At 47.7% G+C, this 13,120-nt stretch overlaps 1 protein-coding gene across 3 annotated transcripts in view; it reads right to left on the bottom strand.

Moving 5' to 3' along the window:
• Nucleotides 1-13,120, bottom strand: part of f (espin protein forked) — a 53,235-nt gene that overhangs the window by 6,112 nt on the left and 34,003 nt on the right. For 2 of the 3 annotated variants that reach the window (XM_033382402.1, XM_001354579.4), the window contains 5 exons: nucleotides 6,469-6,652; nucleotides 4,898-5,080; nucleotides 3,561-4,823; nucleotides 2,996-3,488; nucleotides 2,438-2,788 (listed from right to left, as the gene is read on the bottom strand). In XM_033382402.1, the coding sequence (XP_033238293.1) occupies nucleotides 2,438-2,788; nucleotides 2,996-3,488; nucleotides 3,561-4,823; nucleotides 4,898-5,080; nucleotides 6,469-6,652 (2,474 nt within the window). Of the gene's footprint in view, nucleotides 1-2,437; nucleotides 2,789-2,995; nucleotides 3,489-3,560; nucleotides 4,824-4,897; nucleotides 5,081-6,468; nucleotides 6,653-7,534; nucleotides 8,018-11,572; nucleotides 11,905-13,120 lie in introns of those variants that run through there. The other variant, XM_033382403.1, reaches the window with a different exon arrangement.

A 13,120-nucleotide genomic window follows, 5' to 3' on the forward strand; every position in this document is an offset into this window, starting at 1 on the left:
GGGTCTGGGCCATCCAACCGCTTCAATAGCGATCGACAAAAAACCTTGTCGTAGCTCCTGCCCCCATACGGCACCGGCAGTCAAGTGGCTTCGATTGTTTTCAACGGCTGCCATTTCCACTTTTCAACTTTGTTCACTTCCACTTCTTTGTTTTCGCGAACATTTTCCACGGATCTTTGCCGCCTTATCGTGTGAACGGCGCCTCAATTATATATCGCAGGCATTTCCAGTTCTCCTCCGACTCGGGCATAATAGGCAATTAGCGAATGGAAAATCGAGCCAACACATGTCAGACATGGCAGCTATCACTCACATTTCTTCTCTGTCACCGTCTTATTTTCAGTTTCAGCTTCAGTTACGTTTTGCTCTGCTAATATTGCAGCAATTAAGTCAAAGCCCGATATTTATTGTGTGATAATGAGGCAGCAAATATGGCCCAGGGGAACTACTGGTTGGCTGGCAAAAGCCAAATGCGGCGTGAAGGATAGTTGGGCGGGTGCCGAGCTACCACTGGAACCTTATCCCCACTTTTTAGTCTTCAGTCATTTGATCTGACTTTACTTAAACTGTGCTCAACCAATACTAGCTTTCATTCGAATGCACTCGATCCGGTGGGATTCGAATCGTACGCCCAAAATGGACTGAACAAAACGGGTATCGTCAGGCAGATTCAAAAATTTCGGTTTTTTTTCTCGCTCACTCTCCATATGATTTTCTGTTAAAGAGAACGAGAAAGCAACACACCCATTTTCTGTGATTAGGGATGATCCGAATTCGACTGAAGGAAGAATTCGTGCTGGTCGAAAGAAGAATTCAAGAGGCATGAGTATGGCTGTGATTTTATGAACTAAACCTCAGCCAACAGCGTCCAACTTCAACCAATATACACAGCAAACACTTTCATTGAGTCCATTGAGACATTTAACAGAGACATCCTCTCCTATGCAAACCTCCAAAGTCACTGCCTGTCTACCTTTTCAGCTGGTTCTCATTGGTGCAAACTTGTTTGCAGACTGCAGGGCATTCATCCTGTCCAATCGACCTACATGACTGGCAAATTTCCCCTAATTGATCAATCAATGCAGACTGACAGTCACAAGCCACTGGTCTCTGACGCCGATGTCCGAGCCAGACCAGACCCCAACGGCTCTTGACGACTGTCTGTTGACTGAGGTGAAAGACCTCGGAAATGACAGAAAAAGATGTTTATGTTGATGTTCGAAGCTTTGTTTATTCGTCTAATGGGGGGCAGCGGTGTTCTGTTAGTGTTTCTTCTGGAAGTCCTTCCAAATGGGAGGTTTTTGAGGTTCCTTGCGGTTGAAATTGACCTCTGGAATGTGCTTCGAGTTACTGGCAGTGGGCGTTTTCAGAGGTTGCTTAATGTTGAAATTGGCCTCTGGAATGTGTTTCGAGCTGGCAGCCGCCTGGGGAAAATCCCAACGCGAGGGCTTGCGTCCTTGCTCGTCCTTCGTGGCCTGGCCACTGGTGTTAATGGTTCTGGAGCGGCTGCGGGACGGCTTTGGATTCGAAGCCAGGCCCCGACTGGTACTGGGAATGGAGTCAGTGTCCACGTTCGGCCCAGCCTTGTTACGAACGCCATCGTGCTTGGGATAGATCCTGACATCGCCACATGGGGCCCTGTATCTGCCTTTATATACGCCCTTGGCCAGCTTGCCACGGTTGCTAGTGCCCTTGAAGGTCTTCTGTTGGACACCTTCGCGTCTCATGCCCTCAATTAATACATTGGGATCGGGGCGCATCGGCGAATGTGGTGGGACCCTCTTGACATCCGTCAAGTGCTTGTCGAGCAGCTCTGCCTCATCATCGTTGAGCTGTTGCGGGTCGAGGGACTTGAGGAAGAGCGTGGGATTGCCAACACTGTAGATAATGTACTTGTCCTTGTTGGACGGTGTATTGGTTAGCCCCTCCCTAAGGGAATCCATATCGAAAGACCACTGATCGGAATGATACTTTGGCAGCCTCTTCCGGCGAGGGTCCCTGCCCAGTGTGGATGAGCTTACAGTCCCAATATCGATTAGGTCCACTTCATCGCTTGACTCGGAAGTATTCATTTCCATTGCAACAGCAGCAACGTTATTTTATAAAATTTTGAAATTTTCCAACGTATCCAAAGAGATATGTGATTCGAATGGAGAGAACCCAATTTGATAGATGATTTCTAGGTCATGAACGACATGATAAAATATATTGGGCATATACATATATATATATACGGCATCTGGCAAAAACTGATACACTTTACTACTGATGCATTACTAATTCAAATGGGGGCTCCCAGATCAAATCGCACATATATATATACTATAAAAACAGCCACAGGATATTTCCCTGAATTTCCAAGGTCTATTTCCAGTACTGATCAGATATTCGAGACATTCATATTCAAGATTCGCTGGATAACCCAACTGCAGCTCACCTGAAATGGTGGACATAGTGCGATTGTGATTGCCCCGCACTAGTTCAGATGGCCGCAGACTCGGCTCCTCGATCACCTCCAGGCCAGAGTCGGAGTCGGCGGCTTCGCTGGCAGCATTCGCATTGCCACCGACAATGGGACCAGGAGCTGGCACTGCACCGCTGCCACTGCCACTGCCACTGCCAGTGGTGGAGACCGGGGAGCTTACTCCGTACACATTCTTCTTGTAGATGTTGCTGTTGCTGCTGCTGATATTGTTGCTCGGTTGCTCGGCATTCAAGTTGTTGCGCTGCTGCTGCTGTGTCGGAGCTCGCAGCGGTGGTGGCAGAGGCGGTGGCGGAGGTCCATTCACTGGAGAAAGGATAAGAAATGGGATTTATTAAACCTTGCAATGGTAGCTTAATAATTATGCGATCTAGGTATCAAGTATGCATCAGTCTACCAAATCTATAGGTGGCTATCATAGGACTGTGCGCACAGAATGTTGTTGCTATCCGGAAGGACTTTGCACCTTAATTCTAGCCCGATCTACTGCAAAAGTATCTTGTGTGAACTAACCCAAAGCCACGTTCTGCATGGGGGGAGCCGAGGATACCCGTTTCAGGTTCCTGCTGCCCAGGTTGTTGTTGCTGTTGTTCTGATGGTTGTTGCTGTTGCTGCCGCTTCCGTTGCCATTGCCAGTGCCATTCTGGGCAATATTGGGGCTGCTGCTGCCGAGCATCGCTGGCATGGAGGCATCCACCAGATTGTTGCGGATCATGGAGTTCTTGTGGGTCTGCTTGGTGCGTTCGGCCACATCCTCCGGCGGACAGACGCTCTCGTAGGTGTCGCTCTTGATGCCGCCATTGAGCAGCTGGTTCTTGAGATTCACGTTCTTCGAGCTGTAGTTGTCCTTCAGCGAGGACTCGTATTTGCTGCTGTGCAGCCCGATGATTGAATGCGATTTGTTGCGATTGAGCACACTGTTGTTGTTGTTGTTGCTTATGTTGTTGGTACTGCTGTTGTTGTTGTTGCTGCTAGAGATGCTGTTGTTCCGCTTGTTGTTCAAGTGCTACAAAATAATGGAAAATAATTGGTCAATGGGGGGGGTTTTAAGGGGATTTTGTTGACGGGATATACGCACATGATTGCTGTACTGCAGGACAATGTCCGTGCTGCGTGTGGAGCTGGCGCTGGCCGAACGGGAATGGGAGCCACTGTCCCTCGACCGAGATCGTCCCACATTGTATTTATGTTGCTGTTGCTGCTGCTGCTGTTGCAGCTGATGTTGCTGCTGCTGCTGCTGTTGCAGCTGATGTTGCTGCTGCTGTTGTTGCTGCTGCTGCAGCTGTATCTGGTGCTGCTGCTGGTGCTGGTGCTGCTTGCGCGACTCTTCCCGCACCAGATAGATGTCCTCGTAATCGTGATCCCCGCCACCATTCTGACTGCCATTGCTGGCCATGTTCTTGTGCTGTTTGTAGTTGTTGTTGTTCTTGGCGCCACTGATGTTGCCGTTGCCGTTGCTGTTGCTGATATTGCTGCTGCTGCCATGCCGGTTGAAGCTCTGGCTGCGCATCTGCTGATGATGGTGATTGCTGCTCTTCGGCGAATTGAAGCTGGACGAGATGGAGACGGACTCGTCGGAGCCGCTGCCAGCACCGCTGGAACTGGAGTGGACATCCGCCTGGATGGTCATAGCATTGCCAGCCTTCGACTGCATTATCTGCTGCTGATGATGGTGGCTGTGATGGCTGTGGTGGTTGTTGTGCTGCTTCACGCTGCTGCAGTCCGAGTCCACGAACAGATCTCTCACCCGGTTGTAGATTATGTCCTGGGGGTCGTGCAGGAAGAACGACTCGCCCGAGATGCTGCCGTTTGGCGAGGGCGTGGCATACATGCCGCCGTTCCTCATGGGATTCACGTAGAGCCCATCGTTGGGCAGCAGCGCTCCCCCGCCGACCGTGGAGCTGCTTCCGCCCCCGCCTCCATTGCCTCCCATGGAGGAGCTGCCGTTGTAGAGCTTTTCTGAGGAACTCCGCGACTGCTGCGAGTACAGGGCATCGCTGTTCTTTCGCGAGATTCCCATACCGATGCCCATGCCCAGGCCCATGGCCGATCCTCCAGCGCCCCCACTCACTGCCGGCGGATGCAAGTAGAAGGGCTCCACATCGGAGCTCAGTGTGGACGATGACTTGGACTTGATTGTGTTGCTGCGGCTCGTCTGCTTCGAGGAGTTCGAGTTCGAGTTGCAGCTGCTGCTAAAATGTTGCTGCTGTTGATGGTGCTGCTGCTGCTGTTGCTGCTGCTGCTGCTGATGTTGCAGTTGCTGCTGTGTTTTGTGTCGCTGCACGCTGTTCTTGCTGTTGTAGTCCACAGATGTCCCGTGCTGGACCAGCACATTCAGGCACTGCAGGCGATGAGGGAGGTCAGAGAGTTAGCTTGTGGCAGGTAGCAGGTAGCAGGTTGCAAGCTCGTACTCACCTCAACCTGCTGGTTCTCGGCCGCATCGTTGATGGGGGACTTGCCATACTTGTCCAGCGACAGCTTGGCTCCGTGATTGAGCAGCCAACGCACCACGGACAGATGACCGCGCGAGGCGGCAAAATGCAGTGGTGTGGCCCCATCGCCATCGCGCAGATTTGGGTCGACTCCTTGGTCTTGAACCTGTGGATTGTTGCATGGAGAAATGTCAAACAATAAACGAAATGCATTAGTGATTAGCCACACAAAAGAGTGTCCCTAACAGCCATGTCCTAGACCGGTACCCCGTTGGAGATCTCAGTGCCCAGTGTCCAAAGACGATGCAATTACCAAGATGTTGCCTGAGGCACCAAGAAGATGTTTTATGGCGGTGTTTTTCATGGTTTTTCGTGTGAAAGAATCGAGCAGCACTTTACTGTGTCATGCCCAAACAATGTATATTGTTTTTGGTTTTTTGGGACGGACTTGAGCGCGTGACAAAGACTGAGGGATTGAGAAACAGACGAAGCCAAAATGGGCAGTGGACAGCGGTCATAGTTGAAGGATAGCCCACGTATGTACCACGGAGCATCGAACGATAGTTGGTATTTTATAGTCTCTGATGCAACGCATGGGACCGTTTATTCGGTGTTTCCGATTCTTGAAAGTAACTCTCTGTTTCTACAGTCCCACATAAAATACCCCCGACTTTTAGCGTCCTATCCTACATAGATAGACCCAGTATTTGCCCATCTTCTCTTCGCTTAAGTACTCGCACTCTAGTGATCTTTTATGGCGAATACTTTCCCACTCACTGCAGTGTCTCACGTACTGAATCACTGTCTGTCGAGTGCTGCACTGACCGTTCAACCTGCTGTCCACTCAGTGTCTCACTATTCGTTCAGCATCTCATTGTCCTGTTTGATACGATATTTGCTTGTTTGTTCAGTGTCTGTTGACGGCTACTTGGTTGAGTATCTCACTGTCCACTCAGCGTCTCGCTGTACACGCTCACTGTGTCACTGTCCGGCGAGAGCCTGCCTTTTGGCTGTGTTGTGGAAAGTGGTTTTCCACCCGTCGGGTCTTACGGCAAATGAAAACTATTTAGTTCAGTTTAGAAAGGTGATTTTCTACTGCCAGCGAGCCTTCACCGATGATCTTGAAAAATTCATTCTGGTTCTTGGTGGGAGGGAGCGAGACAGGGAGAGCACACAGGAGGATACAATGCATGGGCCATTGTCAGCGGGTATCTGCAAGATACTCCTGCATGAAGTGTGGCTTTGCATAAGCCACTCTCTACCTCTCTCTCTCTCTCGTTGCTTGGTCTCCCCTGACTCTCTCGTCGGACACATTCCCCAATTGATAAATTGAATAGGCCAGGCGACAAACTAGTCAAGACGCCAGAACCCCGTTACCCCAAACAGGACCGAAAAAAGAGCGGACTACGGACTGCGGACAGCGGACAAAACGAGTTCGCGGCCAAGCCGAGTCGAATGTTCCAATTGACCCCCATTGGCTGCTGCTACAGTTTGCTAACTACATGGCAGCCAAATTTTATGTGTTGCACAGGCACTTGGCCGCAGCCAGCTTACCATCCATTTGAGGCAATCCAAGCAGCCCATTTGTGAAGCGGCATGGATCGGTGCCATGCCGTCGCGTGCACGAACATAAAGCGAGCCGCCGGCTTCAAGCACCAGAAACTTGAGCACCTCCAAGTGGCCCTCCTGTGCTGCCAAATAGACGGGCGTGACATCATTGTCCATTTGCGTATTGGCGCTGCAATCGGCAAGGAAAAGCGTGCCACAGAAAAAGAAACGAAAAAAAAACAAACAAAAAAGACAAAAAAGACGTTCATATAAATTGGCATTCAATTAGTCGGCTTAAGAGAGGAAAAATCAAGTGTTTAATGAGCAAAAAGTCTGGCATGATCGCCAGATTTGAGCCTTACAAAAATAGCTAAATCTCCTAAAGTATTCACATGGCAGTCACCAGCCATTCACACGGCATTCACAAACCATTCAGGCTACAAAAAAAATAAACGCCATCGCAATACAGTGATATCACAACGGGCAACATTATCAGAAGAAGTGGACAGATTGAACTCGGGCTTGCATGGGTTCATCATCTTTCCCCTTCGACGCTCTTCTAGCTGTTCATTTGCCAGCTCTTTCTTCTCTTTTTTGTGGAATATCATTAATCGATCGATCGAAAGCTCTGATATTCATATTATGGAATGTGGATCTGTGGTTTTGTGGGAAAAAAACATTTGAAACGGGTCGAAGTCTATACAATTTGTAACAAACTATATCTAATGTATTATTATTACAATAATGGGTATTCCGCTCATTCGAAAGTGCTGATTCCTGCTATTAACAAAGAAGTGAGTATGAGACATCATCAGAACCATTGTTCAATCGGCACGGATCTAGATCAAAACCTATTCCTTTGAACTGAAGTAAGGTTTGAATCTGGATCGCACATTACATCTGTACTACTCTTATATGTTTATGATCAATTGGTAATATTTATATTTAGTTTCATTACTCGTATTCTTTGAGGTTTGAGAACATTTGAAAATATTTCTAAAGAGTCCATTAAAGGAGCATTTGGGTGCCAGGAAAATGTTATTAAGATCTCTTATGAGTACCCCCTTCGAACCTCACAACACTACGGCGATTGTTCTGCTCCTTCCGGCCCACACCGCTTAGCATGGGCGTGGCCTCGTCGTCATCATTGGAGTCGGGTTCATCCTCCACATCCAGACGATCCCTGACAGCCTCCACAGCGGCTTTCCTCTGCTGATGCTGGTGCTGGTGCGGATGCTGATGCTGGTGCTTGTGTGCCTCCATCATGAGCTCACTTAGGTCGTGCAGATCACTGGGATTGGGGGTCTCCTGTCCGCGGCTATGGCTGTGGCTGTCCCGTTCCAGATCCTGGCCTCCTGGCTCCGCGGGGCCCTGCTCGATCTCCGAGTTGCTGCTGTGGGTGCTGCTGCTGAGGATGGCGGCCGTTACCTCTGTGGCGATGATCGTGTGGATGTCATTGTTCGATTTGCTCTTCTGTTTACTGCGGCGGTAGGAGGTCAGACTTGTGGTCATGCGGCCCAGCAGGCCCTTCTTAACGTTGATGGTGGAGAAGTAGCTAGAGGGATGGGATTGCAAGGAGGGTTGTACGGATGGCCAGTGTTGGTAAGGTTCAAGAACAATTTGCTGTGGCAGGGGCTGTGGGCTGGGGTGGTGTGTGTGTGTTCGAGTGTGTGCGATAGTCTCAGTTTGGATTGGATTGATTGCTTGATTGATTGTTTGATTGGTAAAGTGCTTGGTGCTTGTGTTGAATTGGACTTGCAGGAATCTCTTGATCGCTTCATGGCCTTGGCTTACCTACTCAAAAAAACAGTCAACACTTTCGTTTTTGGCACCACTCGTGCCTTGAGGTTTTCTTCTGCCTTGCCTTCTGGTTTTCCGTTTATTTCACTCTGGTTTTCCCAATACCGTTAAACTTAACACTGAATCAAGAGCAAACATAAAAAAATATGAAACTGGTTTAGGAAAAATCACTTGATTTAGATGTTTTTCGGTTTTCTTTTCGGTTTCGTGGATTTGCATATCGAGTTTTTCGGTCTGCGTCCTAGATCGTATACAGATTTATCGTATCGTTTCGTATCGTATCCCGGTTTATATGGAACACACTTTACGAGTATCGCATCTCTCTGCTGAAACCGAAAGTCTGTTTCGGCCCGGCTCTGGATCCGTTGTCTGGCTTCCGATGTGGCTGCTTCGAGATTAAACCCTCGATGCTCGATCTGCTCGACAAACTTCTAGTAAAACACTATTTCTCTGCCGCCTCTGCCGCTGCCCCTCCTCCGATCTGGCACTTATCTTTTTTTTTGTATTTTGGTGAAATTAACGCTTAAAAGCGAGAAAAAAAACTGCACTGGGATGAAGATAGAGGTGGAGGTGGACACGTTGGAGGAGGGGAGGGGGCGGTGCACCAGACTGTGTTTCTCTGTGTTACGCCTGACTCCCAGTAGATGCCGCGGGCCGTGTGGCGTCTGCTGCTGCTGCTGTTACCATTTAGCTGGCAACGCGAGCACAGCACTGCTTTCCACATGCCACACAGTGGGGCAAACGTGCAAGCGGTCATTTATGGTATACTGGATTACTATTAGACATATCTGTATATTCCCTTCCATACAGGTATCTTCTTTGCAACTATCTTAGGTTCTTTTCCATGTATCTTTTTGAGTTTCTATAATCTATATCCTACCCTATCCTATATCCTATAGAAAGCCTTTATTAGTTCTTCCGCTTGAATCGGCTAAAGTTTTCATTCTACTATATTCTGCTCCTCCGAACTATTCTATTAGTAATGTATTCCACTAGCCCTATAGATGTCTATCATCGCTACCTCTTACTTTTTTATACTAAAAGATTCTTTAAAGCTAATACTTGGATATTTCCGCTGCCATCAGGCAATCTGTCAAGCTTCTCTCATTTGATCTGTATGTTATCTACTATATCTCCTTTGGAAATTATACCTCCCTTCTCATAGCCATTGTCCCACTGTGCTTTCGCCCCTCGCCAATGATGCTGGCGCTGCCAAGCGGTGGCGACGATGATGGGTAATGTGCAGATATACATATACTCGTACTCGTAGTCGTACTCGTACTCGTACTCGCACTCGCATCTGTACTGTTCACTTAGTCAACTGGCTTACGACTTCATGGGTATTGCACACACACGGCATAGCCGAGACCGACACCGGGCACTGTGAGATACACCGCAGACAGAGAGAGGGAGAGAGCCAGAGAGACAGAGGGTGAGAGGGAGAGAGAGCGTGGAAGAAGGCGCTTCAAGTGGCTTTCTTCGTCCGACTTCGGACGACTTGTTACATTTTCCAGCTTTTCTCGCTTTAGAAATGAATTGTAAACCAATTAAAGTTGATTTTTCATCTTTATCCCCCCCCTCCCCCCCCTCCGACGTCTCCCCCACCCGCCTATACCATGACGTGCTCTCCTCTGTTTCAGCTTCTGTTTGGTTTTTCTTCTGCTGTGGCTTCTTTGGTGAAATAGGTGAAAATACAGTAAGAAATATATATCTATATATATATATATTCCCAATTTGATATCTTCTCCTTTCTGCACTGCTCTGCTCTGCTCTGTTGTTTTTTGTTTTGTGTGTGTTTTTCTTTTCTAATTGCAATTTAATAATTATTTTTTAATTTATTTAATGTGTCTTGCCATATAGAAAACCAAATTGAAGCCCCGACAAATGAAAGGCGGAATAATTGACGTGCAGACGAAAGCAGGAGGATGGGTATGGGGATGGGTATGGGGATGGGGCGGAGAGGCCTCACACGCACCTCGTTAGATGTGCCAGTTGACAGTTAGATGAATACTCGTTTATGACGCGGCAGCCCCAACATACAGCAGTGTTTAATTGAACATTTGCGTGCACAAGTGTGGCTGGCCGCTGCCAATCGCCGATCACTGAGTGAATGCAGAATGAAAGCAACTCGGACTCGGATGACACAAATATACCACTGGGAGATACAGATACAGATACAGACACAGACAGAGACAGATAAAGAGCGACAATGAGACAATCTTACAAATCGATTGATAGAAAACTTTAAATGATATTCAGGCATTTGTGGGAACCGACAGCGACTCAATATTCTCCCATTTGTGGGTTTCAAGTGATCATTTGATCATTCCAGAACCATTTGTCCCACCACTGAGTGTAGTTCAAGGCAGTTCAAGGGCATTCAACCACTTAACGGGCTTTCCAGCATACATTTTCGAGCTTCATTTACGAATTGAGTCTCATCGCATTATCCATTTCAATCTATCTACCTAAATATATGCTAGACCATCTCCGAATACATTTATTCTTACATCTTTCGATGCATCTTTTTAAATTGTCCAGAGTTCTGTCTGTGTTCCATCTTTTGTAGCTTAAAAAGTGTGTCTTTCGGTCTGAACCATAGAAATAAAAGTAAATATCTAACTATCTGTCTGTCTATCTTTTTCTTTGTCTATAAGTATCTTTCGATACTTAAATTCAATCGAGTAAGGCAGTAGAACTAGCTTAAACATGGCTAGTTGTGGGTAATCTTTCTAGAAAGCCATGTCCCATTTCTGATCCATCTAATGATTCTATCAATCTATTCTATCTATTCCACGGGTACATCCCATGTAATCTTTGACTATTTCCCTCTATTAATCAATATATCACTCATCTTTCGATCTCTTTTTATACTGAAGCCCTATCAGAGCCTGGCCGATGCAGATCTTTATCGTATTTACAGGTTTCCAGCATTATCGATAGGCCATTACAGAGTCCATTAGCACAGTTTGCTGTCCATTTAGGTGACTGGCAGTTGCAGTCTCAATATGGATTATTTTGTATTAGATTAGGTTTAGTTTTCCTTCCAGGTTCCACAAGCACAGAGCACTCACAGTATATTTTCGTTGTTGGAATTTTGTATAACTTGTATAACACACACACACACTCACACACCACCAAGCCGCGCAAAACGAAACAAAAAACGATCACAGTTTTATTGAGATACGGATTGGTGGGGAGTCCTATCCGATTCGGCTTGTTCTTGGGGCAGTCTTTCGAGGCATCCTCCTCGCTGCCTGGCCAATTGATTATTTGAAACTGAATGGCTGGAAGATGCGGCCGAGGCTACCTTTTCATGGTTGCGGTTACTGGATCTCGAGCTGGCTTCAGCATTGAGCTCAATCTTGTTGCTACTGTTTGATGAGTGTTGTTGCCGATGTTGCCGATGTTGCTGTTGTTGCTGTTGTTTCTGTTGTATCTTGCAGTTCTTTGGTACACTGAAACTGTTAATTAATTCGCGTTCCGATTCGTTAACTGCATTCGAAATACTTTGAAGCGCGAAATTTTGTCGGCTTCTTCTGGCTGACCAGCGCGTTGCAAGCTCTCTGAGGTGGCACTGGCAGGGGCTGCTGGGCAGGAGGCGACTGGCAGGCGGAGGCGGTGGCGGTGGCGGAGGCGTGGCCGCAGCTTTCAGGCCCGAGCTGCTGCATCGAGCATCAGAGTCCGAAGAAGCGAGACGAAACCGTGCCAGATCCCACATTTGGAATCAAAATTCAAATTCATTCTTTGGCCGCATGTTGCTGCCACTGCCACTGCCACAGACACTGCCGCTGCTGCTGCTGCTGCTGCTGCTGCTTGTAACGGTGCGATGCGATGTGGGTAAACGGTAACAGCACCACCAGTGCAGCAGAGCAGAGTCAAGACGGAACGGAACGGAACGAAATGAAATGAAAGCACCGTTCGCTTCGACTGGCCAAACGCGAATAGCCAGCGCCAACATCGAGTGGCCAACGCTGGCAGTGCCACTGCCACCGCCACTGCCGCTTCCAACGCTGCCCCAACCAGCTCAACCCAAGCTCAGCTGGGGCAGCCATCAGCCACCAGCAGCCGACTCGCCGAGCGGGGCAAACCAGCTTTCTGCCCCAAGAAGCGCTGCCTCGGGCCGCTGCCTCTCCACGCAATATTATCAAATGGTCTACGCCGAAGGCTGGCGTAAGAGTTATCCGGCTGAATAGACAAGCGGATCAGATCAGATCAGATCAGTCTTCGTTCTTCTCTATCCATCAGAGCTGTGCTTCATTGCATCAAAATATACACAAACCACCTTCAATCTATACCACGGACAGGAAATAGTGATCTTTTTTGTAGGTATATCCTATGCATATCCAGCCAAAAACACAACATAGAACTTATATATAATAATTAGGGTACCATGATATATCCTAGATTACTATTAAAACATATTATTAAAAATATATACAAAAATTATTACACAAATCTGGATAATGACTCGCCAAAGCCGAACCACTGTCTAGTTCTATGTATCCCAAGCTAGAACTCATCGAGCAGGCCTCGTTCTTTAGCTGCAATCCCTGGGTAAAGGATTCAACAGCATCTCCAGCGTTCCGCATCGTCTTTGCATACAAAATTATCGAATAGTTTAAGGCGGGGGTTGCTTCGAAAGTTATTGACCATAAAGCGAATAGGTTTCGTGCTGGCAAGGTTATATCGGTTAATCGGTTAGAACCAGTGAAATCTATCCGCTGGCCAGAACTGATCGAACAGCCGGCATCGCAGCCAGCTTTTGTTGCTTTCTGTGTCGCTGTGTCAGCTGTCATGTCAATTGATCTGGCTCGGCGCGATATAAATATGAATTTCAGCTAGCATCTGACCAGAT

Source organism: Drosophila pseudoobscura, chromosome X, assembly GCF_009870125.1.
Source record: "Drosophila pseudoobscura strain MV-25-SWS-2005 chromosome X, UCI_Dpse_MV25, whole genome shotgun sequence".
Classification (NCBI taxonomy): domain Eukaryota; kingdom Metazoa; phylum Arthropoda; class Insecta; order Diptera; family Drosophilidae; genus Drosophila; species Drosophila pseudoobscura.